General features: G+C 35.8%; 3 protein-coding genes across 8 annotated transcripts; all 3 read right to left on the reverse strand.

The window, feature by feature from the left end:
- Nucleotides 1-2191: 2191 nt before the first annotated feature.
- LOC121985761 lies at nt 2192-5145 on the reverse strand. Of its 2 annotated transcripts, none has more exons than XM_042539385.1 (8): nt 5018-5145; nt 4460-4942; nt 4300-4386; nt 3993-4211; nt 3521-3685; nt 3129-3182; nt 2903-3049; nt 2192-2806 (listed from the first exon to the last, which is right to left on the reverse strand). In XM_042539385.1, exons 2-8 carry the CDS (start codon nt 4676-4678, stop codon nt 2429-2431), a joined length of 1269 nt encoding a protein of 422 aa, XP_042395319.1. In that variant the 5' UTR covers nt 4679-4942; nt 5018-5145; the 3' UTR covers nt 2192-2428. The 2 variants fall into 2 exon arrangements, with proteins under 2 accessions (XP_042395319.1, XP_042395320.1); XM_042539386.1 differs by having other exon boundaries at nt 4460-4923; nt 5018-5143.
- A 3383-nt stretch (nt 5146-8528) lies between these two features.
- On the reverse strand, nt 8529-14931 carry LOC121985762 (single myb histone 4-like). The gene is made up of 6 exons (XM_042539387.1): nt 14629-14931; nt 11205-11404; nt 10230-10314; nt 9418-9501; nt 8876-9158; nt 8529-8786 (listed from the first exon to the last, which is right to left on the reverse strand). The coding sequence occupies exons 1-6, from the start codon at nt 14776-14778 to the stop codon at nt 8755-8757; spliced, it is 834 nt and encodes a 277-aa protein (XP_042395321.1). The 5' UTR covers nt 14779-14931; the 3' UTR covers nt 8529-8754.
- Nucleotides 14932-15627: 696 nt separating this feature from the next.
- On the reverse strand, nt 15628-25941 carry LOC121985763 (vesicle transport v-SNARE 13-like). 5 transcript variants are annotated; one of them, XM_042539389.1, is made up of 7 exons: nt 25768-25941; nt 25631-25636; nt 25422-25546; nt 25292-25350; nt 25021-25209; nt 19887-20057; nt 15628-15930 (listed from the first exon to the last, which is right to left on the reverse strand). In XM_042539389.1, exons 3-7 carry the CDS (start codon nt 25513-25515, stop codon nt 15778-15780), a joined length of 666 nt encoding a protein of 221 aa, XP_042395323.1. In that variant the 5' UTR covers nt 25516-25546; nt 25631-25636; nt 25768-25941; the 3' UTR covers nt 15628-15777. The 5 variants fall into 5 exon arrangements, with proteins under 5 accessions (XP_042395323.1, XP_042395327.1, XP_042395326.1 ...); XM_042539393.1 differs by having other exon boundaries at nt 25631-25639; XM_042539392.1 differs by lacking the exon at nt 25631-25636 and adding an exon at nt 25658-25685.
- Nucleotides 25942-26506: the final 565 nt, after the last annotated feature.

The following is a 26506-nucleotide window of genomic DNA, read 5'->3' on the forward strand; positions in this document are numbered from 1 at the left end:
ACGGGAAAGCAGGCAGTCATGTTGCCACCGGCTTTGGATAGAAAACAAAAGCTGCATGAGATACTGCAATAGAGGATTCAAAGAACCTTTTCTTTCTCAGGTACACGACTTCCATGGCTTTATGCAGAGAGGAAGAGGAGGAGGCGAAAGGGACCATGCACCGTCCGTCCGTCCGCCTGCATACGGATATGCTTTACACGACACGAGCAGCACTTCACGGATTGACTCCTGCAGTATTTGCTGCAAAAGGGGAAAAGATAGCTGTAGTGTCCTGTTGGAGTATCTTTGAAACTGGATTACCATTTAGCAAAACTAACTAAGAGCAGTCTTAATTGGTAACCTCAGTCAATATCTTGTATGAGTCCTTGCAACTGAGTGGCGCATGCATTGATGAGTAGTGCGCATGGTCAAAAGCTAGATAGATCAGGTCTCCAGTACTTGTTGGGCTCCTTCGTCCAAACAGAACAACAGAAATAGGATGGGGATGCGAAAGTAGCTACTCAGCTATCATCAAATGGAAAGTGCCTGGTCACTTTTTCCCTTAGTTGATTCTCTACCATTCAAACTGATCATAATCCTGCATGTCTTGGAGCAGTTCGTCACACATCATAATTTCTTTTGCTTTTTTTTTTCCTAACTAGCCAGATGACGGCTTCAGTTGTTTCCATGGCTACAGGATGTGTGCTTTTGTAAGAACGAATATTATTTACCGATGCTAGTTACAGTCACACTTCCTATGTCGAAAAAAAACTGCAAGTGAGCCCACAAAGATGCAAAAAGCGTAAAATAATTGAAATTCTTTTGTATATTTCGACCGTAAAAATGAAAACGTTGATTTGCTTAAAGAGATAGATAGGAACCTAAAAAAATAGCATATGGAAAAAGTGGAATAGCAGAAGTGGAGATGGAAGGAGAAAATTGAGGTTATTGGCTTCTGTTTGCTGTCGTAGAACCAGGCCAAGACAGTAATCAGAGGCTTAATCACAGTAGAAATCAGAGTCTCATGCTTCTATTGGAAAATTTCAAGTTTCGAGTATTTTAGTAGTCATTCGAGGGGAGGAAAAAGGCTCCAATAAGCATTTGCTTTACTATTGTAGTTTGAAACAATCAAGTGACTCCATACATCAGAGTAAAAACAATGAAATTCATTTCTTAAATCTGAATGTATGCCTATTTCAAATGACAAGAACTTCAAAGAGCCGGCTACTTCTAGCCTACATCACCCGCAATTAGAGTCAATTTTCTCAAATGTACTAGAGATGCAAGTGACCGAACAAACAAGATGAACCAAATAGGTCAAATTAGCAGGAAGAGACAAATGGATCAAACATAGAATGAAACATTTATACCATTCTCAGTCTAGTTTTATTCCATTTCACCATGCCAAATGTGCCATTTGTGAAATATTTTTCATTAGAGTTGTAGTGGGTATTCAAAAAATGACTAAAAACAATAATTAGAAGTAAGCTCTTAAAAGAGTGAAAGATCTAAATCAACAAATAACAAGTGAATAGATTTCTAATTCTAACAAGATACCTGGCTTTAAACAACTGCATAATGAAACACACACACGCACACAATGAAAATAAATACTACATTACCTATGCTCTTTTCAAAAGAAACAAGGACAGTTCAGTGCAAATTCTTGTTAATGTGGAGTTTCGATTATAATTTATTGTACACAGCATTATCCTATATTCAAGAAATTATTTCAATGATTTAAATTCCTAACCATTAGGTTACATGTTTTACCGTTTCCCTTTTATCTGTGCTCTTTTCAGATTTTTAATAATGGCAAGCCCAATAAAGTATTAAAGTGATTAGACATATCAAGCCTTTTGAACAATGAGAAAGGTTTTGATGAACTATGCTACTAAATTTTAGGCACCCTCAACAGAACACTAGTTGACCAAATTACATCCACTATTTACAAAAGTCTGCATAACCATTCTTCACGATCTAGATTTTCTAGCAGGTATCTTCATTGGCATCAAGAAAGTATCCAACATGGTAGAACTGATGAAGCAAATGGTAGGCCTGCCGACGAACTAATCTACATACAAGATATTATCATCTAAATCAACCACTCATTAAAAGGAGTTTTAAAAAGTTCCGAGGCAGATTGCTCTGCGTAAATTCATCAATTTTCCAAATAAGTTTTAAAAAGATTCATGTAGAGGCCAAACATGCATGCACAATATCACAGGATTAAGATTAAAACACCTTTAAAGGGATCGATCAAGAAGAATCAAATATACTGATCTCCGGCCGTTTAATTCCTTTTGCATTTACAAAACAGAGCCATCCAAAAATACGCTTCTATGAGCAAAACAGAAAAAAAAAAAAAAAAAAAAGAATGAAAGGAAGAAAATTTTCCTTTTCCAAAAAAAACAAAAAATACATTTCCATGTAGAATCAATCATCACTGTTAAGGGCACCTCACGTTCCTTCCTGGTCCTCCGTAGTAGAAATAATTCCCCCACACCCGGTTCACCCCTCCTTGTATACTGTAGCAGTTAGGGTGGTCAGCCAAGAGCCTGAGGTTGGCCAAGGGGATCAAGCTGTTGTCCCAGTCAACCAGTTGCAGGTTGCGGAAGTAAGCAGCTCTCCGGAAGCCTTCTTCCGCGAAATGGCCGCTGCCCATCTGCGTCGACGTGTGGAAACCGGACGACTGCGTGTTCACAATCTCTCCTCCAAACTGCACCATGTTTGCATGCTCCGCCAGGTGACTGAACAAGAACGTCGGCCAGTACCCCACCAGCAATCCTGGCCCAAATTCTAGCCACCAATGCCCGTGCTTTGGATCCTGTAATATATTTTAATTTTTTCCCCATTAATTGTTCATTCAGTATTTGTAAACTTTAAATTTAAAAGCAAATTTATCCGGAAAAAGAACAGTTACCTTCCATACAAGAAGATCAATGTCAAATTGGCCAGCGTTTAAGGCTGACGTTGGTGAAATAGCTGCTCCAATGGCTATCTTACTGTTTGTCTGCACAAAGCCTGAGCACAAGAGATTGTAGCAGCCCGTCTCCTGATATGCATCGGTCTGCATAACAAAAGATCTCAGAAGTTGTAATTATATCCCACTGTGTCAAGAACTATGTTTGGTAGTAATTATTACTTACAGTCCAGTAAGTGAAAAATCTGGGTCTGCCATCTCCATATAGTTGAGGACTTACCTGAGAATTAATTAAATACATTAAAAATGAGAACATTAATCTATAAAATAATAGATAGCAAGTACAGGCAATGGTTGCATTTTTTTTTCTTCCAAAATTTCCCAAAGCATCAGCTCACTGTCTTTTTCTGGGGTAATCATATCTAAGTTTGCTGTGTGTGTGTGTCAGTGCATGGAAATATATAGATTTGTTTTCCTTTAAACAAAGACGAGAACCAGATGATTAATAAATAATACATTGCTAACTGCTACGTAGATGAATGGAATCTATACTAATTAAGCCGGTGAAAAACTGATGAGGAATTGAGAGTTAAATACTTGTTTCTTTGGGAACGTTACCTGCCATCCAGCTTCAATGGTGTTCAGATCATTGCCAAACGAGCCAGAGATGACCCAGATCTGCGACAGGCTGAACTCGGAACCAATCGTCACTCTCGGTGCCCAGACACTGAGGCTAGCTTTTGCACCATAGTACTGATCTCCCATGGCGTAGCTAACAGCATGCTGCAAATTAATGAGCATGAGGTAGTAGTAATGGATGTTAACATCACTACGAGGTTGATGGAGATATGCCTCGAAGGGACATGGAGATACGTTAATTAGCTCAAGACAGAATAGAGCACTTTTGAGGCTCCATTTGGCGTGAAATGAATGTAAAAAATGCTATGATCTGGACTTCAATTAATACTTCTGTAGCTGCACATGATTTATCTCTGTTTTTTTTATATGTATAATCTATTTTCAGAAGCTTGGTTCAGTGTGACTAAAAATGGTTGCTTTAACTGAATGGAGCAGGATGAAGGAGAGGAACCTCATGGCCGCTGCTGGTTGAGTCCCGGCGCAGTCGTACACCCGCCGGCTTCCTTCCGAATAGCCGGAGTGAACTGGCTCTCTGAATATCTCCCGGCGTCGTCCTCCTTATCGGCACTGTGCCTTCAGGACATGACTCCCCTGAGATTGTCCATGCTTGCAGTTTCACATCATTTGCTGCACTACTCCTGTTGTAGCCTCTTGGTCTCTCAGGAGGATCCTGAAATTAGTCATCAATATACCAAAAATCCTAGTTTTCCTTTTCCTTTTTTTTTTTTTAAGGTTGAAACAGAAACAAATAAACTTACCAGGGGCTTTTGTCCTCTGAGCTTGGGATGATCAAACGCCGGCTGGAGATGAGAAGGAACGCAGTCTATGACATCACCATCAGGACTCTGCATCCACCACGAAGAAACAAAATTAAGAGGAACACCGCAACATGTTCAGAGGAGAAGCAACAGGAACTGCCTTAATCATCTTCACAGCAGGCTTATTGACCCTCTTCAAATGCGCCGTAATCCACTGATTCCGCGTGCGGTTGACCGCCGGCACCGCCGCCGAGGGAACAGGACAGACAAATGCGAGGAGAAAACACCAAATGGTTATTAGGCTGCAACTAGAAGCCATGGCCGAGGATTTTGGAGCTGAGATCCTCCTCCTTCTAGAGATGTCTGTTTCTGGTGGCATCGGTGTGCTTGTCCTCTTCTTGTATCTTTCATTTGGCCCCTTCAATAAAAAAATTCTCCATCCCTTGGCTCTTTTCTAGTCACTCCCAGTTCCAAATAGCACTAGCTCAAAAGCCGAGAAGCCTAAAACAGTGAAACTAATACTTTCATCATGTTTGATGTCTCCTGGCTTCATATTGTATGGCGTCCCCCATTCTGCCTCCCCCGCATCGACTATGGATTGTATCTTTTCTTCTGACAAGAGAACTTTTTGAGCACGAGATAGCTGTTAAGAAACCAATCAACGATGCACATTAAGATGAAAGAAGAAAGATTTCAGGCTTTGTCAATAAGCATGCACCTTTTACTTTTCTTCTCTTCTTTTGATTTGTAATTGTCGAATGCAATAATAGGGCCATGGCATTGTGGTTCCCGTCGAATGCATCTAGACTTTCTTTCCCGTCTCCCTAGATGTTCTTTGGCCTCTGAAACAATTTTAATGTGTTTTTGTAATAACCAACTGTAGTCACTGAGCTGCCCTTCGTACCGCACTAAACAAAACAGTCTCAGAGAACCAGTGACCTGACATTTTGACTGTAAGATCATGGGCACGTTAGCAGCTGATGCACCAAATCAAAATGTTAGACCGGAGTCAAACCAGCTGGTTTCAAGTTCCATCAGTATTTCATAATTACCTAGAGAGTTGAATTGTTGCCTTGTAATTAATTCAATGAAACCCATGGGTGAGGAATTGCCCTTTGCGAGATCAAACACACTGACTGTTAGTTTGGTGCAGTGCGTGCAAGCGGCAACGTATGGGTCCCTCCCCTTCCCTCCCCTTCCCTTCCCTCTGCCATGCAACCATGTCTCCCACCTCTCTACCTGTTCCTCCACGACACACCCTTTGTTAATTAAACAAGCATTTATTCACACAGATGGGCCCAAAACTCCACTCATTTATGATCAATCAAAAGTTTGAATCGATTAAGATATCTCCTCCCTCGAGGCAGTGCTGTCCAGCAATAGATTCTATATGTTTGAGTATTTTTTCCTTTTTTAAGAAGAACTCCACTCGTTGTAAAGAAGCAAAGAGAGGCATGGGAAATTAATATACTGTTCAGGTTTCAGCATGTGTTATTATACAGTTTCATAAATGAGGTTTCAGTCTCTTGCCTCCTGTCTTCTTTGGGTTGGGTTAGTTTCTCCATTTACCAATACAGTAGCAGTTGATGAGAAAGATTCTGATTTGATGAAGTATGAGCCAAATCGATAATATATATATTTATTGATGGTGTGCATATACATATATAGTATTTTAGTCAACTGAATGTTTACTGAAGACAAATAATTCCCCGCTAATTATGGTAATTAATCAGTACTGAGATGGAGTTGGTGATAGTACGATAATGATGCTGTGCACATGGGATTTTTTTATTTCTTAATCTTAATTGAATGCATCTAAGCAAAAGTTAATATCCCTTATCCAGTATCAGCTCCATGATAAGATATAGACAAATAAATCACGGAGGACATTTTACCTTAGTATAATAATTCTTTGTACGAGGGAGGTCAAACATCCAATGAGATATAATTGATCTCAAGATCTATTAAAATAAATATTCATGTAGATACTAATCCATAGAGATAATCTTAATGTATCCTAAACTACATAATCCGTGGGATCATTGATCTTTTATCTTATCTTGAGGATGTACAAAGTGTATGCTAAACTACATAAACAAACAAGAAAATCAATGCGGATCCGGATTAGTTCAAGAGTAATTCAAACCCAATAGGATCAGCATTTTCAGCTCCAGGACTTGATCAACGCATTCGGATTGAGTCAGCCGACTTATAGTTGAACTCGGATTGAGTCAGCCAACTCATAGCCAAGCTCAAACGCGACAACACTTACAATGGCAACAATGGCATGAAGGATAGGTACAATAGTCTCAGTTCTAGAAAGGTCACACCGTACCTTGAAGAGGAAAGAGATATAACCTTTGGGAATCCAGTGATGACAAATAATTTCCCGCTAATTATGGTAATTAATCACTGACATGGAGTTGGTGATCGTACGATAATGATAATGATGTTGTGCACATGGGATTATTGGATTTCTCAATCTTAATTGTACGCGAATGAAGTATGAGATCATTGATCTTTTATCTTGAGGATGTAAAGTGTATTCTAAACTACAAAACAAACAAGCAATTCCATGATGTGGCGGAGACCATGCACGTGGCGGCCGATCAATGTGGATCCGGATCCGTTCGTGACGAATTCAAGTTCAGTCGGACCACCTTTTAATTTTGAGTTCAGCTCCAGTGAATCAGGTCTACGACTTGGTCAATCCACTCAGATCGAGTCAATCAACTTATGATTGAACTTGGATTGATTTAGTGACTCATGGCCGAGCTCAATCCGAGTAACACCGAGCAAATCCGATTTATGCCCAACCCTCCATTGCACAAGCGTGACATGACAGTTACAAAGGCACGAAGGAACCCGATAATTACAATAACACCGGTTCCAAAAAGATCACATCCTCAAGTGAAAGGAAAGAGATATAATCTTGAGAATTTTGTATACCTTTTGACTCCCTATATAAGGTAATGGAGGTAGCGTTGAAGGTACATGATATTTTACAACTTTCGCTTTGTCAACTATCTCCAACAAATTTTGACTTGAGCATCATAAGGGTCTTGCCAAGATACGCTTTGACCTCCTTTTTAATCCTTTGTTTTTTTTTTTCAATCTTCTGGCATAGTTGCCATGAGCCTCTATCAGATAGAAGTTGATCCAATAGAGGCCAATCTTCCGAAAGAACTTGGACGTGGATACATCAAGGAGTCAATTTATCTCCTAATCTCGGCTCCGATCACTCCATAAAGACCATTTTTTCATAACCTTACTTTAGAAGTATGATTATATATGTTACAATGCATTCAGCTTTTTCTAAAAAGAAAAAGGAAAAAAAAGTTTTTGTTCTTTTTCTTTCTATATATCTAATGAATTTAAAATTATATCTCTTTGTTGTTTGAAAAAAAGTTCTAACATTTAGGCAGTACATCAACTGTTGATAGTGGAGGTTGGAGGCCAGTCTGCTGCACACTTTCGGTGGAACCTGGTGAAGAAAGCATTAACTATATCTACAGTGAGAGGAAAAAATTATCATGAGGAAAGCTCAGCTCAAAACTGGGTTCATTTTCATTATATGTATAGTTAGATTTTACTAATACGGTAGAAATTTTCATTATAATGTATTAGTGTTTATGTCTGCATAATAATGTTTTTGCTTTTCTAGATTCGCAAATTCTGTGGACATCTCGTGGAGTACTATGCATTTTTTATAATACTGACGCGAATGGTCCGACGCTGAATGCAACGAACTTGATACCATTTAATCTTTCCATTTTTTTTTTTAACTTTTTGTTTTTTCTGGTAAAAGTAGAATAAATGGAACTTTGTGGACAGTGAGCTTCGTCGTAAAGTATGGTGGGAGCATAATGTACAAACATGTTCATGCCGGTCTTGATGATTCGCCTTTGGAAATGGAGGTGGAGCAGCACTGCCGCTGCAGGAAATTCCAGGCCTTCGAGCTCACAGGTCTAGAAAGAAGAGGCGTGAATTATAAGAGAAGAATCAGATAGTGGCGAGCACACAGCTATGATTCGATTAGACAAAGCCAATGGTGTGAGAGTGGAACCCACACAGGCAAAATCATATTTCTATTTAGATTTGTTTATGAATCACCAAATTCATGACTCGAATGAATCCCATTTTTGCCCACCAAGGCAAGTTGCCATCATGCAGGCTGATGGTGAACTCAAAGAACATCCAAAATCAATGTAACTTGGCTCAAACTAGGATTTGAAATTTTTTGTTTCACCCCGTGCAGCTCTAGTGAAAATTGGATGAACAAGTTCGTGTATATACAATGAGCAGTCCAGCATTCATGTTTATTTACTAGTTACAATTTAAAACAATAGCCATAGCTTGCAGCTTTCAGCTTTCAAGCTACACTACAACAGAGCAGTTCAATAGCCAATGATCCCTGGCGAACTGGGAGATACCGTCCTTTTTCACTCATGTTGGTTAAGAAATTGTGACGATCTCACCTCTTGAACCTGTAGCATCAAATGATCAATTGGGCATTTAGTACAAAAGGAAACCGGAGGAAAACACAATTAATGAAATATAAATTATATAAAGTTACATCTCTGGAAGATCTCTTTAGCTAGTAGCAATAGTGCATCAGTCTCTTCAGCCATCTGTGCGATCTTCTCTGCCTCCTTGACAGCTTCGGAAGCTAAAAATGATTTGGCTTCAGAATCTGCTATTTTATAAGCGGCAGTTATTGCAGCTTCCTCTATAAGGTCCATGGATTTCGATGAACTGGAATTCAGAGGTACCCTAGAACGATTTACTTGGTCTTTTGGTTTGGGAATAGGAGTTTTTGTTGCAAATGATGAATCTTTCAGCCTGTATCCGTTTTGAATCTATGACATGAGAAACCGACAAATAACAAAGATCATTTGTACTAGAACAAAAGCAGTATTTCTTTGTTTTATCCAAAAAATCTAAGAAATAAGTTCTCATTCTAATAGACCTAACAACTAGTAAATGCTACATACGAAAAAAGTAATGCATGCCACTTAAGCATTTGCATCATGATACTGACATTGTTGTTGCAGACATTCAATAGAAAACGTTGGTAGGTTCAACAACCATTTGAGGGTGAGGTTAAAGAAGTGTTACCCTTTCTATTTTGTTCTGTGCGACAAGCCGTCTTAACTTGGAACTAAGCACCCTACGGAAGTTTTGTGCCACTTCTTGTCTTTGCTGCATAAAAAAACGTAGGAATCAACAATCCTTCACTATTGCAAAAATTATATATGGTCAAAGATACAAGCCTACAGGGGATACTAGCGTCAAAAGATTCCATAATAGTATAATACACAACTTTAGTGGAGTAACTTTTAGCAAACATGATCTGATATTCCTCAGTGGTTTCACATAATGCAAGGATTAATTGAAAAACATCCCAAAATGTCAGGAGAACTATTGGATAAGAAATCTTATTTAACACCATATTAGTTTACTGTGCTTGGAACAACACCGAAGCCAAAAAAAGAACATTACCAACAAGTTAACAACAAAGACACCAAATATGAAGTTGAGATCAACGAGACGAAAGCAAAGGAAAGATAAACATAGAAAAACTTGCAATGCCCACATTTAAACATCGATGCAAAACTACACAATGTCTCCTCATTTAAATTTGCTTCAATAAATTTCATAGTTAGGTAGGGCCAAATATTCTCTACACAGATGATGATATAGAGATTAAAATATTTATTAAAAACTAACCATGTAAATCAAAATGCCACTTAACATATGAAATCCTAAGCATACTTCGAAATGCAATTGGCATATCTAAAATTCCGACCATGACAAAAATGGATTAAGAGCATGGATCTTCCAGTCTTGGAAAACCAAAAATAGAAAAGGGACATTTTTTTTCAGTTTAACCAAATTCATCCAAGACAACCAAGATTCTAACCACAAACCTCTATAAAATTGAAGATAGCACCAATTTCCACTCCGTTCGGTTCTTGCATTGAAGTAATTGCTTCGATTATTAAAGCAGCGTATCTGACAAACAACAAACAAATGATTGATATAAGAAAATTCTTCTATAAAAGAGAAAGTGTGGAGAGCTCATAATTAATATCGCATAAGCAGAATGAGAAAAGAAGACAATTAACATTCATGAATCATCATAAGCTCACAAAAGTCATCCAAATTCAGATTCATCCAAAACAGAATTGGAAATCAGGAAAGAAGGTAGAACATAGAAGTTATTCATCCTAAAATATCAACAAAAAATCAGTTAGAAATAGACTATGTTAATCAGATTTGACACGAGTAAACAATGTGAGAGTGGTTTGTTCCACACCACCCAACTATTTTAGACAATTTTTTTTACATATGATCAATAGGATGTTAGGTTGGATGTGTAGGGAGATGGTAGTTGAAGAGTCCAAAAAACAGATATGGTACACATTTCCTCCATGCAAAAAAAAAAAAAAAATCAAAGAAGAAAATACAACAGGATAAAATTATATCCATATTTGTGAATTTGATTAAGCAGCAGCACTTAGGCAGATCTAAGATATCTTATCTCAGAAATGAGTTATCAAAATTGAAGCATCACCATGCTACGTATTATTTCGCATCATTTCAATGGCAGGTTAAAACATGGCCCCTCTATATTATATACTAATTCAAGCATATCAAACAAAGCTTCTTCTCAATCAAGATAAACCATTATATTGCTGTATAGAATTTTATAGCTTATGACAATGTGCAAGCCTTATACTCTAAAGAAAGTAATTTTTTTAGATTGAAAAAATAATCCAGGAAGAAATACTAGATCATGGGGGAAAAACAATTTAGACACGAGAGAAACAAAATTGTAATGGAAAATTCAAAAGGATAATAGTAGAACAAAACTATTGTCAACCAAAGATCATGTTCTGTACCGGGGGGGAACTTTTCCATCCTCTGAGTTTTTTGTAGCATCTGCAGTTGTAAGTGCTGCATCTTTATGTGGGAAGGGAGCAGGAGTGACGCTTGGGGAGTTGGATACTGGAATGCATGGAATGGCCTTTGGCTTTGGTGTTCTCATCTTCTCCCTAGAACCTTGGCCACTGGCACTAATGCTCATATTCCTCCATTTGTCCTAATCACATATCTAGTTAGTCAAATATAACTTATACTACAATGATATATGGGAAAATCTAAAAACATATCATACATAAAAGAAGTACATGTAAAATGGTTTGATGAAATAGTTATCTTTCTTCCAAAAAATAAAAAAGTACATGCAAAAATGAAAAGTTTATAAGATGATAAACTTATACTTGATTACAAATTTATCAAGGTAAGCTAAATGCACACATATAAGAAAATTTTGTCAGTACAAATGTTATGACTGTAGCAAGCACAGGAGGATAGGAAAAGCACCCCAACTATTGTGATTCCATTCCATGAATGAAAGGATTGGAAATTTATCCTTGATCACAACTTCACTAGAACAAACTAGATTCACCCATGGAAGGAAAATCAATCAGTACAAATTTCGCAATTGCAAGAAGTGCGAGAGGAAAGGAAAAGGACTTGAACTAATATGACACACAAGAGGTATGGATTTGATGCAGGAACAATTGAACAGTTTTAATCTTTTAATTATTTTTATCGAGTTTGGTTTTTAAGGTATTTTTGATGATTTCTAACTTTTATAATTTTGAATTTTGAGCGAACCTTGGCGCAACTGTAAAATTATTGCCATGTGACCAAAAGGTCACGGGTTCGAATCCTGAAAACAGCCTCTTGCAAAAAGCAGGGTAAGGCTGCGTACAATGGATCCTTCCCCGGGACCCCGCATGGCGGGAGCTTCGTGCACCGGGTTGTCTTTTTTTTTTTTTAGAATATTTTGAATTTTTAATATGTTTACAATTTTTCCTTTCAGTCAATATTGCTTTCCTTTCTTTGTGTCTTAAGGTTTGGAGTTTATATAAATAATTGTTTGGGTTGATGTAAGGAAGTTTTTTATTATTTGAATTTGCGGCCGCATACGTTAAGTTTGGTTGCTGCAAAATCTACAAGGTTTAGAAGATCGCTTCCGGTATTAGTGTGCGAATCAACGGAACTGATAATTATCCATTGCATCAGTTGATATCAGAGCGAGGTAGATCTTGTGGAGTTAGTCGTCGTCTCCTTCTTCAAGAAGGACGAGTTTTGTTTTTCTATTTCCTGGTATTCGTGCGTGAATCAATAAGGTTTAGAAGATTGCTTCCGATATTCATACGCGAATCAACGAATTCAATAGCTTTCATCACACCAAGAAGACCACAATGGTGATGATATGTCAAGCAATTCGAGGGCGAATTTTCTCCACTATGGGGAAAATGATGCGGGAACAAAAGAACAATTTTAATCTTTTTATTATTTTTATCAACTTTGGTATTTAGGGTATTTTTGATAATTTATGTCTTTTATATTCTTGAATTTTGAGTCCATTTAGAATATTTTAGGTTTTTAGTCTTCAGGTTTGGAGGGTTGATGTAAGAGAGTTTTTGATTATTAAGAATTTGCGACCACACCGTTTCTTTCCAAACGTCGAGTTTGGTTGCCTATCTGCGGGCATTCTGCGGAATCAACAGGATTTAGATGATCGCTTCCAGTATCCATGCACGAATCAATGGAATTGATAGTTATCCGTTGTGTCAGGATATAACATATATCTAGGAAATATAAACAATAACCGTCATCTTAGAGATCACAGTTACCTCAGTATTGATCAAACCATAGTTGGCAAAATTGTCCGATAAAGATACAAATCATTTGAGTTGGATCAGTATCAGCAACAGACAATTTAATTTTTTCTGACAAGTGACAAATCAAGATTTTTACAAAGATTGGAGAGAAGTTTAGGGAAAAAAATTCAATGAAGGTAGCCAACTATTAGATTACAATATAAAATTGATGGAATTCACTGAAATTTCATCAAATACTGAGTGAAAATGAATGAAAATAAGTTAAAATTTGATCAAATTGAGGTAACTTTTTTTAAAAAAAAAACCCATCTAGCCTTCCTTTTAATCCTAACTTGATTCTTAGATAACTCGCATGGGAAGGAAAGAGAGTCTCCTTATCCCTCTAAAATTTATTGACCAACTCGACATTCGTTGCAAGATCAAAGATTACTAGTGTTCACCCTTGTCATGACTCGTTAGTATTAATGTCTCATTCATCTTTTACCTTATTCAATATTATTAAGCGGGGTCACTGTGGACTGAGAGAGAGGTTATTAGGGACTGAGAGAATACAATAGTCTCAATCGTCAATAACAATCATGAATCACATTTCCTCCAACTATAGCCTAGGTAGTGACTCAATTAGTACTTATGGTATTAAATATTAAATAGTACTCTTTTAGAAAAAAAATATATAGATACAATTTAGTGTTATTTGGTAACCTATACTAAAATATGAATTTATTGCCGGTTATAATCTATTTTTATTATTTACTAATATCTATACGAATAAATGTGACATTATTTGTATATTGTATTATTAATAATTGAACATATAATGACATATAATAGATATTCTTTTTAAGATTTTAGAACATCTATTGTAATCTCATATGAAATTATTTTTATATTTAACTTATTTTTTAATTTTCTGATTCCGATTTCACCACAATCTGACAAACGGTTCCTAGGCAATCTAAAGTTCAGACTAATATTGTTATTCAAACATTATGACCAGTTACACATTTGATTGAAAACCAAGGAACTCCTAAAACAAATCTATAGTGTAGAATTTAGTTTTACGTTTTATTTAAGGTTTTCCTTCATGGTTCATGTCTTGGAGCAAAGTGCAGAGAAGGAAAAAATTTATTGGACAAAATTAGTTTCTGTGTCCTAATTTTCTCTATTTTTTATCATCAAGTATATAGCAAAAGGTCCGATCACCAAAACATTGTAAATCTACAAGGTCAAATCATCAAGGTATTCAAAATATATTTGAAGACGTTTTAAATATTCATTAGCAATACTCGAAAGAAACAATAACGGTAGAAAGATAACAAATAGCGAGATCAAAATATCTCTGGAATAAAGCCTGATTTTTTGGATGAATAAACGTATAGAAAAGCCGAACTTACAAATATATTGATAAAAAAAGATGTTGAATCCTAAACACTGAAAACATATTCTTTGCTAACTGTAGTGATTTTTCACTCTGCATTACCTATTTCTGCTCGAGAAGCAGACAAAAAAGATCAAAAAACCATCAACAAGCACTATACCAAGAAACTTACATACAATGGAGAAGAGAAATCAAGACAAACCAGCAAAGCCGAAAACCAACTATATAGCCAAGAAAGTTGAAGCAGACCTTGAGGTCGATGTTCGATCGGGTGGACAGGCAGTGGCTGAACTCGGGATCCTTTTGGATGGTCCTCCATTTCCCGGCACCGTGTTTGTCCACGCCAGCTCGCAGCGCCTCCTCCTCCTCCGAGGTCCACTTCTGCTTCGGGGCTCCCATGGCTATGCTTAGTCTTTCACCACCTCAAAGCGTACTTCGATGACTCGTCAATGTTCTCTCTGCAACAACCCTAATTCTCCTCTTACTCTTCTTCCTCCTCACGATTAGGGCAGGACTGCAGGACATCACCAAGACGAAGAGGGCTCTAAAGCCGAACCCACGTGTTTATAAGGGTGCAAAATTCGGTTTAATTCGGTCGGTCAATTTGAAATTTTATTTTTTAAAAAAAGTATCGATTATTTTAATTTAGTTATGAATTTTTAAAATAATTAAATTGATTAATTTTATTTAAATAAAAAGTAAAAATATTAAGATTTTTTATAAAAAAAATATTAAAGTGATTCATTTTTTTAAAAAAAAATAATATTTTTTATTTTTAAATCGAATTAACTAAATTTTTATTAGTTTGTTTTGTTGGACTTTAATAATAAAAAGTGATCGCTTCGTTGATCTAAAAATAATTAATTAGTTAAAAAAAAATTATTGAATTAAATTTCTAAATTAATTCCCTTTGATCCGTTATTTCTATCTTTTCGATTGGCATTGCTACAAGCAATAACTCGAAACACGAAACTTGGAAAGCGTTTAAAGTTTGCTCCAGGATTTCATCGTACCTTATCCATTAAAAAAATGGTTGTTTTTTTTCGGCTTTGGCCGTGTTGTATATGGACTGGCACAGGACTTGTAGAGGGCTATTACTTGGGCATCCTTACAAGCATGTCTATTTGACATCGTGTTGAAACTGGATGGCTTCACATGAAAAACACATCCCGTGCGAGAAGAATGAAATAGTTTCGTCGTCCAATCTAGTAACTTCCACTCCGAGTAAACAGCGAATTAACAGAAAACTAACACGTAATAACACTATATATCCATCATTACGTAACCTGTTACATGCCTTTCATAATGAATATCAATGTACATGTATGAAGTGATGGTTCACATACGAGAGCATATGATATGCAGCGGAACGATGTGATGAAGTCTTCTTAGCAATTCTTAGTGGGTGAGCTTAAAATACAGAATTAGTAGAATTGCCAAAACCAGAGCAGTAATGATGCAGCCAACTATCCACTTGTTTCGGTCCATTCTTTTTATCATGGCTGCCAAGATCTTTCTACTCTTGCCGATATTATCATCCACGCCGTGAAGCTGCAAACCAATTCAATTTAGAGGGAAACAAGTGCCGTATCAAAATGTGACGAGCAATCCATGACGAATTTCAAGCTCTCGAGAAGCATGAGGGATGAGATGAGAAAAAGGAAGACACACACACAACTACTATTAATTTAAAAAAGCATGCGTTTGTTATTCCAAGTGACAGAAATTGAATGCAGTTATTGCCATATTTTTTAGGAGCTTTATAGTTCTGGGTAAAATTGGTGATTAAGATGTCTTACCTCAAAATCAGAACTAACAATAATATAACTTGCTAATGTTTTCCCTAGTGAATATTTCCATTATGTCATCTATGCAAACAATTTGTTTAGAGCCAATTACAAGTTTAACTTAAGCGGGCAGCATATCTATGCACAAGGGAACAACACTACATCAACTCTAAGTCTACTGACAAAATCAAGATTTTTAAATGCCATAGCTCATTGAAAGTCATTAGACCATCTCCAACCACAGACACCATACTTGGTGTAGTATTCACACCAAAATGGTGCAATTTTAGCACCAAATACTATTTTAACTCCAACCCATTAACACCAAAAAGGAATATTCATTAGAATATTCTATTTTTTTTCTTATTCATAATTTAATTATCAACATACATTTTAATTTATTAACAGTTTTATATGATAATTATTATGGTTAATTTTTTTTAAAATTCTGCATCCAACTAATATATTAAAAAATTATGATTTCCATTTTTAATTTTTATTACATAATTGTTCAGGCATAAATATTTTTAAAAATATTATAAATCACAAACAATTAAGATAAAATATTTTACTAATTTTTATTTAAAACAAACAATGACACTTAATTAAAAATACAATATTATGAGACTTTAACTTTTAGAATTACTATATTATTCTCATAAATACTCAATTAATACATTTCGAAGGTCAATATGAGCTTCTTTACAAATATGCATAATAAAATTAAAATATGCTACTAAATACACTTAATTTAAATTTATAATAAATAATTAATATTACTAAAGTAACGAGGACAAAGAAAATAATAATTACAAATTAATTTTTTTATGATATTTAATAATATATATTACATTTGATTTTATTAATTATATAATATAATAAGATTGAAAAAAAGGAGGGTCCTCCCCGCACCAAAGATGATGCGGGAATAGTGCAACACCAATTCCCGCACCATCTTTGATGAGGGAGTTTGGTGTATGGGTTGGAATAGTTTGGTGTTATTTCTACACCATATTTGATGCATTGGTGTATTGGTTGGAATTGCTCTTAGGGTTATCTTCATCAATTGTTTTATTTATTAAAATGGACAGCATCTAGCCAAGGCATATACTTTCAGAGGTCTGCTTCTTGTTTCCTTTGAGAGAGGGAGGCCAAGAGTTAGCAACATTTTGATGGACATTAGAAGACAACATTGAAGATGAGAGTAGCAAGCAGTTCCAGGGTATATAGCATGCAGAATGTAGGCAGATTATCTTGGATAATGTTAAGACAGCACCAAAAATCCTTAGTGGCAACCTTCTTCTAAAGAACTATCCACCCAACTATCTTCACTTCAGGGTGAATGTTTTGCATCCGAAGACTAAGGTTCACACTCCTATCAATGATGCACAATATTTCTTCAATGCAAAGGAGTTTGTTGTGTTTCACTAGTAATGGAAAGAGTTTGTGCCATTTATCTCACACACGCACACGCGCACACGCACGCACACTAGCAAGCAGTTCCAGGGTATATAGCATGCAGAATGTATGCAGATTATCTTGGATAATGTTAAGACAGCACCAAAAATCCTTAGTGGCAACCTTCTTCTAAAGAACTATCCACCCAACTATCTTCACTTCAGGGTGAATGTTTTGCATTCACTAGTAATGGAAAGAGTTTGTGCCATTTATCACCCACACACACACACACAGTAGCAAGCAGTTCCAGGGTACATAGCATGCAGAATGTACGCAGATTATCTTGGATAATGTTAAGACAGCACCAAAAATCCGTAGTGGCAGCCTTCTTCTAAAGAACTATCCACCCAACTATCTTCACTTCAGGGTGAATGTTTTGCATCCGAAGACTAAGGTTCACACTCCCATCAATGATGCACAATATTTCTTCAATGCAAAGGAGTTTGTTGTGTTTCACTAGTAATGGAAAGGGTTAGTGCCATTTATCAGGGGAGTAACTCTAGCAGCTGCAACCACCATTTAAGTTGTGTCCATTTGAGAGGAAAAGAGATCAAATAGAGGGAATGGCAGAGGAAAAAGAGTCACTTATTTTGCCTACTTTGGTAGAACAAAAGTAACATTATGGAGTTTCTTTTCTCACTTTCAATTCCTTTCAAAAGTGATGGAAGAGGAGAGGAGAGGAAAAAGAATGAAAAAATCAATTATACTATAAAAGTCTTGTAAATAACAATATCAGGTTAATTTTGTCATTTCCCCCCTCATTTTCTCTTCTTTCCTCTCTTTTCAAGCAGAAAAAACAAAGGAGGATTCTCCTCTCCCTTTCTTCCCTCTTCCCTTCCTCGTTGTTGTTCCTTTCCTTGCTCCTCTCCCTCTCCTAAAGTAGATACAGCAATAGGAATGAGAAGGGCATTTTGAGCTTGATCAATGTCACTGAGGCCCAGCCTCTTAACATAGTCATGTGAGAACATAAAACCGTGCATTGAATGCCTCTGGCAATCCAAATCTCACGTTTTTTTATGATGGACCAATCTTCCCTGCAAAGTGGATTTGAAGATGCTCATGCAGTGCGGTGAAATGGTTTTGAATTTTTAATCTAAAATCCTATAGCCAAGTGGAACAACTTGAGAATAGCTCTTTACATAAGTGAAAATATCATGTTTTAATTAAAGAACCTCCCACACCAAAGGAAGTCTCTTGATGACATCATAACAGCATGTAGCACAGCAGACAAGTGGGTAGGGAGGAGGGAAAGAGGGTTCCCCAAGTCTACACAGCAATAGGAGGTGTTGGAGAACCATCAACAAGTAAGTTCATTGAGTAGAACTATCAACTTTCCCATGTTTATGAGAGAGTGCATTTAAAAACATCATTGCTCACCAAAAATCATAAATCTCACACCCCTTTGAAGCGTTTCCCATGCATTGAAATCTAACTTGGCAATGACACGATTCAAAGAAAAACATAGCAGTCCACATCCTTGTAAAGATGTAGTCTCATGGGTTCAATCATGAAAGCTTCTCCAATTCACCTGCCTTTCATGTGCAATTTTTAAGACTAAATAAATGATGGCGTAATTAACCTTTTCAAGGAGGAGAGTGTAATGGTGGAATTCTACAAACGATCTTCTCAAGTTCTCCAAATGTCCTAGGATTGGTAATATAACTCAAGTGAGAATTTGTTTGCTCCAAGGGATCTGTTCTCTTCCTAATTGGAAAATGGCGTCTTTATATTTACTCCATGGATAAAAATGTCCCCAAGTCACGAGAAGTGGGAGGAGGGAGGAATTCACATTGATGTTGATTAAAATGGAGTGCCGGGTATCCATAATGGAGATGAAATGGGATAGGAAGACATAAATGAGTTCAGCATGCTCCAAGTTTCATGACTTAAGGACCTTGCAGGGGACATAATTCCACCAGAAGACCCAAACTTCTGAGACATGAAGTTGCTCTAAGATTGTATCTATTTCTGTTGAGTGAAAGCTTTGTGATTTACTTCTGACAATGCGAAGTTCTTATCCTCTATTTGCAAACCTATAAGATGTAAGCGTCTAGGGAGCGGAGCAACTTCTAACTGCTGTCATTTTCTTGAGGGAAGGGAATATCAGGAAAGCACTTTATGTAAGCACAAATTATATTTCTCATCTTTTCACACAAAAATAATAGAGAGCTAGAGAGATCAAAGAATTGAGGGGAGGGGTTTGCGGAATGTATATTTTAAGCTATCATAGAAAATGTAAGGATGATCAGAATGAGAACATACTGTGCCATGAGCATGCAACAGAGATTGACGTTGTTGATGTAGGTCTTGCAAAATTGAAACACCGAGTTCTTCTGTTTCCAACATTGTTCTTCTGCTTTCATTTATTCTTTCTGTAGATTGATTCAATCTCTCTGTTGACAAAGCCAATCTTCCTCTTTGATCAGCAGAGACCTATAAAATAACCTTCCCCATGAGATGCACATAGAAACTATAAGGACAAGTTAATAATCATGCAATGGAATCACAGAATGGATGAACAAAAATCTCCAATAACAACAAAAAAAACCCGATAGTTTAGATTAAAAACACAGGTTCACTTTGCTGATATTACTGAAAAAAAGGCATAACCAATAGTTCTAAGTGTTGCAAACAAATTGTATTTACCGTCGCAACTAAACTCAGTCAATTTTGCTTGAATTATTATAATATGGAGTTATTCTAAAAGCCTATATGAGAGGCTGTATAACATTGTTTGACGCATTCATTACTAACAAAATTTTCCATGATCCTATTCTCCTTTCTCTCTTCCAATGTGGGTTTGCAAGCTGCAGTACACAACTCATTATTATTCAGTAAGAACACAAATTTTTTGCCTTTTAACTGAAATTTATCAACCAAGAGAAAACAATATTGGTGTTCAAGTTAAAATCATGATTGAAGGCTTGAATGCATAGAAGTAACCAACATAAAATGAGATTTTGGAAATATTTGATTAAATCATGATTTTAATGTATAAACGTATTTCCAATAACAGATTTGAAATTAAAATGATCTTTTCTGCATTACCCACACCTTTAAATGTCTCTCTATAATGCACAACACAAGATCAGTAAACAATGAAAAGTAAAGTGAGACTGATTATTTCAAACCAAGTTATTAAACATTGTAGAAAGTGATAAAATATTAGTCTGTTGCATGATGGGTTTTAATTAACATACAACAATAACAACATCTACAACCAAGCTTTATCCCACTAGATGGGGTCGGCTATATGGATCCTTTTACGCCATTGAGCTCTATCTCCTACTATATTATCATCCACACTTAAATAAATTCTATCTTGTTTTATTGTTGCTAACCAAGTCTTTTTTGGTCTTCCTCATTAGATATGCGTGTTTGTCATAGTTTCACATCACCTAACTGAAGTATTTATTGATCGTCTAAGTACATATCCGTACCATCTTAAATGTGTCTCTTAGAGTTTTCCCTCAATAGATGCAACTCCGACTTTCTCTCTAATGCTCTCATTTTTTATTCTGTCCATTCTCGTATGCCCACACATCCACCTTAATATTCTTATCTCTGCAACTCACATCTTTTGCTCATGTGCTCGAGTCATAGCCCAACATTCAGCTCCATATAATATAGCAGGTCTAACTACGGTTTTGTAGAATTTTTCTTTAAGTTTTAGAGATACTTTACGATCACGTATAACACCCGACGCTCTCCTCTATTTCAACCATCCTGCTTGTATTCTATGTAAGACATTTCTCTCAATCCCTCCATCATTTTATAAAAATAATCCTAAATATTTAAATCTCTCGGTTCCGGATAACTCATCATCTCTTATCTTAACAATTTCTTCATTATGTCTAATATTGTTAAACTTAAATTCTATATATTTTGTTTTTATTCTACTAAGCCTAAAACATTTCCCTTCTAGTGTTTCCCGCCAAGATTCTAGTTTAGCATTTACTACTTCATGTGTTTCATCTACCAAAATAATATCATCTGCAAACAACATCCACCATGGTACTGTGTCTTGAATGTGTGCGGTGAGTTCGTCAATAATTAGTATAAAAAGATAAGGGCTTAGAGTTGATCCTTGATACAACCATATCTTTATTGGAAATGCTTCAGTTACTCCGCTTGAAGTCTTTACTCTAGTCGTTACATCCTCGTACATATTCTTAATTAATTCAATATATATTACGTTGACACCTCTCTTTTCTAGAATTCTCCATATAATTTTCTTGGGACTCTATTATAAGCTTTTTCTAAGTCAATGAATACCATGTGTATCTAATATTTTTCAATTAATTGTCTAAGAAGATGTAGAGCTTCTATTGTCAACCTTCTAGGCATGAACCTAAATTGATTTTCGGACACCGTGGTCTCCTTCATTAATCTTTTTTCTATTAATTTTTCTCAAAGTTTCATAGATGACTCATTAGTTTAATACCCCTATAGTTTGCATAATTTTGTACGTCTCCCTTATTCTTATATAAGAGAACTAGAGTATTTATTCTCCATTAATCAAGCATTTTTTTTGTTTTCAATATCATGTTAAATAATTTTGTAAATCATTCGATACCTTGTTTCTCTAAGCACTTCCATACCTCTATCGGAATATCATTTAGTTCAATGACTTTTCCATTGTGCATCCTATTTAAAACTTGTTCTACTTCTGAAGTTTGAATTTTACAATAAAAATTTAAATTTCTATACTCATTTGACCTACTTAAATTACCTAAGTTAAGTCAGTCACTTAAACCTTAATTAAAAAGTTACTGAAAATATCTCTTCCACCGCTCTTTTATTTCTCCATCGTTTACTGTCCCCTATTACATTCATCTTTAATACATTATTTGGATAAGATCTCTTATCTTCCTTTCTCTCACTTTAGCTATTCTATAAATGTCTCTTTCCACTTCTTTTATATCCAATTTTTTATATAATCATTCAAAAGTTTCATTCTTTTACTTCATTCACTACTCTTTTAGCTTCTTTCTTGGCTATTGTATATTTTTTAAGTTTTCCGTGTTCTTACAAATATATAATTACTTATAAGTTATTCGTTTTTCTTCACTTTCTCTTGTACTTTCTCATTCCACCACCAAGTTTCCTTAGTGGTACATGTCCTTTTGACTCACCGAGTACACTCTTAACTACTATTTTCAATTTTGATACCATCTTATCCCATGTCGTATTAGAATCACTATATATTTCACCTTATGTTTGTACTTCTACCTTTTCCTTAAATATATTTTGCTTCCCATCCTTTAACTTCCACCACTTAATTGTAGGAGTCGTATATATTTTTTTTTCTATTGATATTATGTTTGAGGCGTATATCCAACATTACTAACCTATGTTGGATAGTTTTCTCCAGAGATGACTTGCAATCTTTACAAATCTTTCTATCCTTCTTCCTAACCATAATAAAGTCAATTTGCGATTTATTATTCCCACTTTTGAATATAACTAAGTGTGCTTCTCTTTTCTTAAAAAATGTATTAGCTAATATAAAGTTATATGTTATCACAAAATCTAATATAGTATTTCCTTCCTCATTTCTCGTTCTAAACTCATAACCCCTATATACCCTCTCATATTCCTCATTTTTCACTCCGACATGCCCATTTAGATCACCTCCTATTAAAATCATTTCATTTGGCGGAATATTTTATAATATTTCATCTAAGTCGTCCCAAAATCTTGATTTGGTAGCTTCATATAATCAAACTTGTAGTGCATATACATTAATTATGTTCATAGTTTTTTTCGCCACTATTATCTTAAGGGATGTAATTCTATTCCCTTTTCTAACTACTTCTACAACTTCATCCTTTAACGAACTATCTACAACTATACTCACTCAATTTCTTGTTTTCCTCTTTCCTATGTACCATAACTTAAAACCCAAATTCTCTATCAGTTTTGCCTTCTCGCCTACCGATTTTATCTCTTGTAAACACAAAATACTAATTCTTCTCCTAATTATCATATCTAGTACCTTCATTGATTTATCAATGAGGGTTTCTATGTTCCATGTTCCATGTTCCATGTTCCAAATCTTAGACTATTAATTTTTCTATCATATTTGTTCTTATCCAACCTATGGTGTGAGAACTCTTACCTATTTAATACTACATCTAAGCTCCCATGGAGATGTAGTGGTTTTTGCCGATACGTTACAGTCAGACCATACAACATGAACTTTTGCATATTTAACGTCACACCCGAGGTCTGGAGATGTAATCGTTCTTGCCGAGATGTTACAGTCGGACCCTAAAACGCGTTCTTTCAAGGGAACAACCTAGCATTAGGACAATAATTTAATAGATCAATTCATTGAATATTTATCATAGTTTTAACGCTGGCTGACAACCTAACGCAACCCTCCTCCTTTATCCAGGCTTGGAACCGGTCATGACTCATGACTGGTTTGTCACGGTCAGAGTTGGTTTTAATTAACATATGGTCACATATTCATGCTCAATCTAGACACAAACATGACAAGCTAAAACACAAATGATGTACAATCTTTGATCATTTGAATATTCAACTTCTGGTGAATACAGGTACATTTTGAAATAATTATATTGGAACACTCATGAGAATTTTTCTCTTTTTTTGTTTTAGAACTTTTACATTGTATGTCATGATTCCTTCTCTTTCTTTTTTGTTTCAAAACATGTGCATCCAAAAGCACCAACAAATGCAAATCAGGTGCCTACAAAAAACTTGAAACCACATCCTACAATCGAGTGACTAACCATCTGAGCTAGCAGGTTCGAACTCCTCTTTCTGCATTGCTTACATCATCTTTTCTCATTTTTTAAATTAAAGCCGTATTAAGAGGGTAAGGTCATATCAGAACACTTAAGCATAATGGGTTTTTATCATTTCATTTGGATAATAAACAAATGGAAAGTACAAAACTGATAAACAAAATTGCTCTTCCTTTGAATATCAACTACACTTCTGTGAGGGTTGTTCACAATGTCTGAGAATACCTCCTTGGTTATTCAGTATTCTCGCTAAACAGAACTAAACATGCTACTTTCCATAAAGAGAGTAAACTCAGTAAAGGAGTTTATAAGGGGAAAATCAACTAGGCATGACAAACCTTGCTAAGTGAATTTACATACAAATTATAACACCATCAAGGAAACATACGAGTCCATGACACACATAAGCAGCTAGAAAAACACAATGTTTTGGTTGAACTTACAATTACAGTACAGGAAAAAAAACATATTTTGGTATAAAGTTACGGACTTAGTGAAGTGACAATCAGAAGCATTCAACCACATTAATCAACTAGCAATCAGAACAAATAATTTCTGAAAATGCACACAAGCCTGACTTGTAAAACAATAAGCATTAAGCAAAAGCAAAGAGCTAGTACCGCAAGTGTATCAGCCATTCCTGATTCCAGCAGCTCCTCTCTTGCTGCTTGATTAGAGTTCACAGTTGTAATCTTTTTAAGCCCACCTTTCAGATTATTCAGGTCCAACTTGTATTCCCTCAGCTTCACCAATAATCCAGCTTTGACGCTAGGCTGCAGACTTCTTGCCTCAAGGTCCATCTTGCGAATCTGCAAACCGAGGCGTCCAGAGCATTTTGACACTAGAAAGGACAAACCTAGAAATCCAGTAGAAGGACCAAACGTATCTTACCAGGGACTCAGCATCATCCAAACCAATTTTTATTTCTGATACCTTTTGATTCTTTTGTTCTACGAAAAGAAGACAGATAAGAAGCATGAACTAATAACTCTCGATTACATAAATGGTCCGTACATCCCACCTCCACTGAGAAGTGCAGTAGATGTCAACTTCTGCGAGAGAGCTGCCGATATCTCGCAGTATTGGCGCTCGTAGCCTTCAAAAACTTCGCTCATCGTGAAATTTGGCTATTTCACGATTCAATTCCTAAACTTAAAACCAAATTAGCGATCCTCTTTGCAGATACTAACTAAATCCAGCGTAAGAAAGAAAAACAGTCTGAAAAGAAACCTTGATCTTCTACCAAAACAAACAAACCTCAGCAAACTGATCGCTCCTAAGCAAGCTTGAAACATAATAGAGGAAAAAAAAATAAACTAAATAAACAATAAAAATCAGGAAAACTATTACAGAACTCGACATCGTACCTTACTAATTCCTGCAGAAAACAGCAAAGCAAACGGATTGGAGAAGAAATCGAGAACAATAAAAAGGGGGAGGAAGTCGGAATCGACGAACGCGTCTATTAATTTTTCTTTTATTCAGCAAGAACGAAGTAGACGAGTAAGGAACAGATGATCCTCCGCCCATCAGCGGCGGCTCGATCCCACTCGCACATCACTACCGTTCAATTATGATCGAAGGAGAAATGACGCAGCAACCGCCAACTAACCATGGTTAAGCTAACCGCAGTTCAAATCTAGAAGAAAACGGTGGAAGAGTTGGTCATCAGACGTTGTATCATGACGATCCTGATCGTTCATTACAAGATCAGAGGACGAGACAATGATAGATAGGAGAGCAATTGTTGGAGAATACCCTCTGCTTCTTGTCTGTAGGAGAGCAATTGAATTAAAAAAACGCGCTCTTGTTTTTTTATCTTAGGACATTTTGTTTTTAAAATTATTAAAAATATCTCTTAATTATGAAAACAGAAATATTAATAAGGTTGTGCATAAATTATATTTCAAATTTATTTGATAAATAAATCAAGAAAGTAAATCATGAACCTCTAAAATTAATCAACCGATTAAAACAAACACTATCATAGAATCATTATTATTCTTCAAATTTCAAAAGTTTACCTAATTACTTTAAAATGATCGTGAAACTATTTAAGCACAAGGACCCCTTTTAATGTTTTGGATTAATCCATTTGTAATCAAA

Source organism: Zingiber officinale, chromosome 5B (genome assembly GCF_018446385.1).
Source record: "Zingiber officinale cultivar Zhangliang chromosome 5B, Zo_v1.1, whole genome shotgun sequence".
NCBI lineage: Eukaryota > Viridiplantae > Streptophyta > Magnoliopsida > Zingiberales > Zingiberaceae > Zingiber > Zingiber officinale.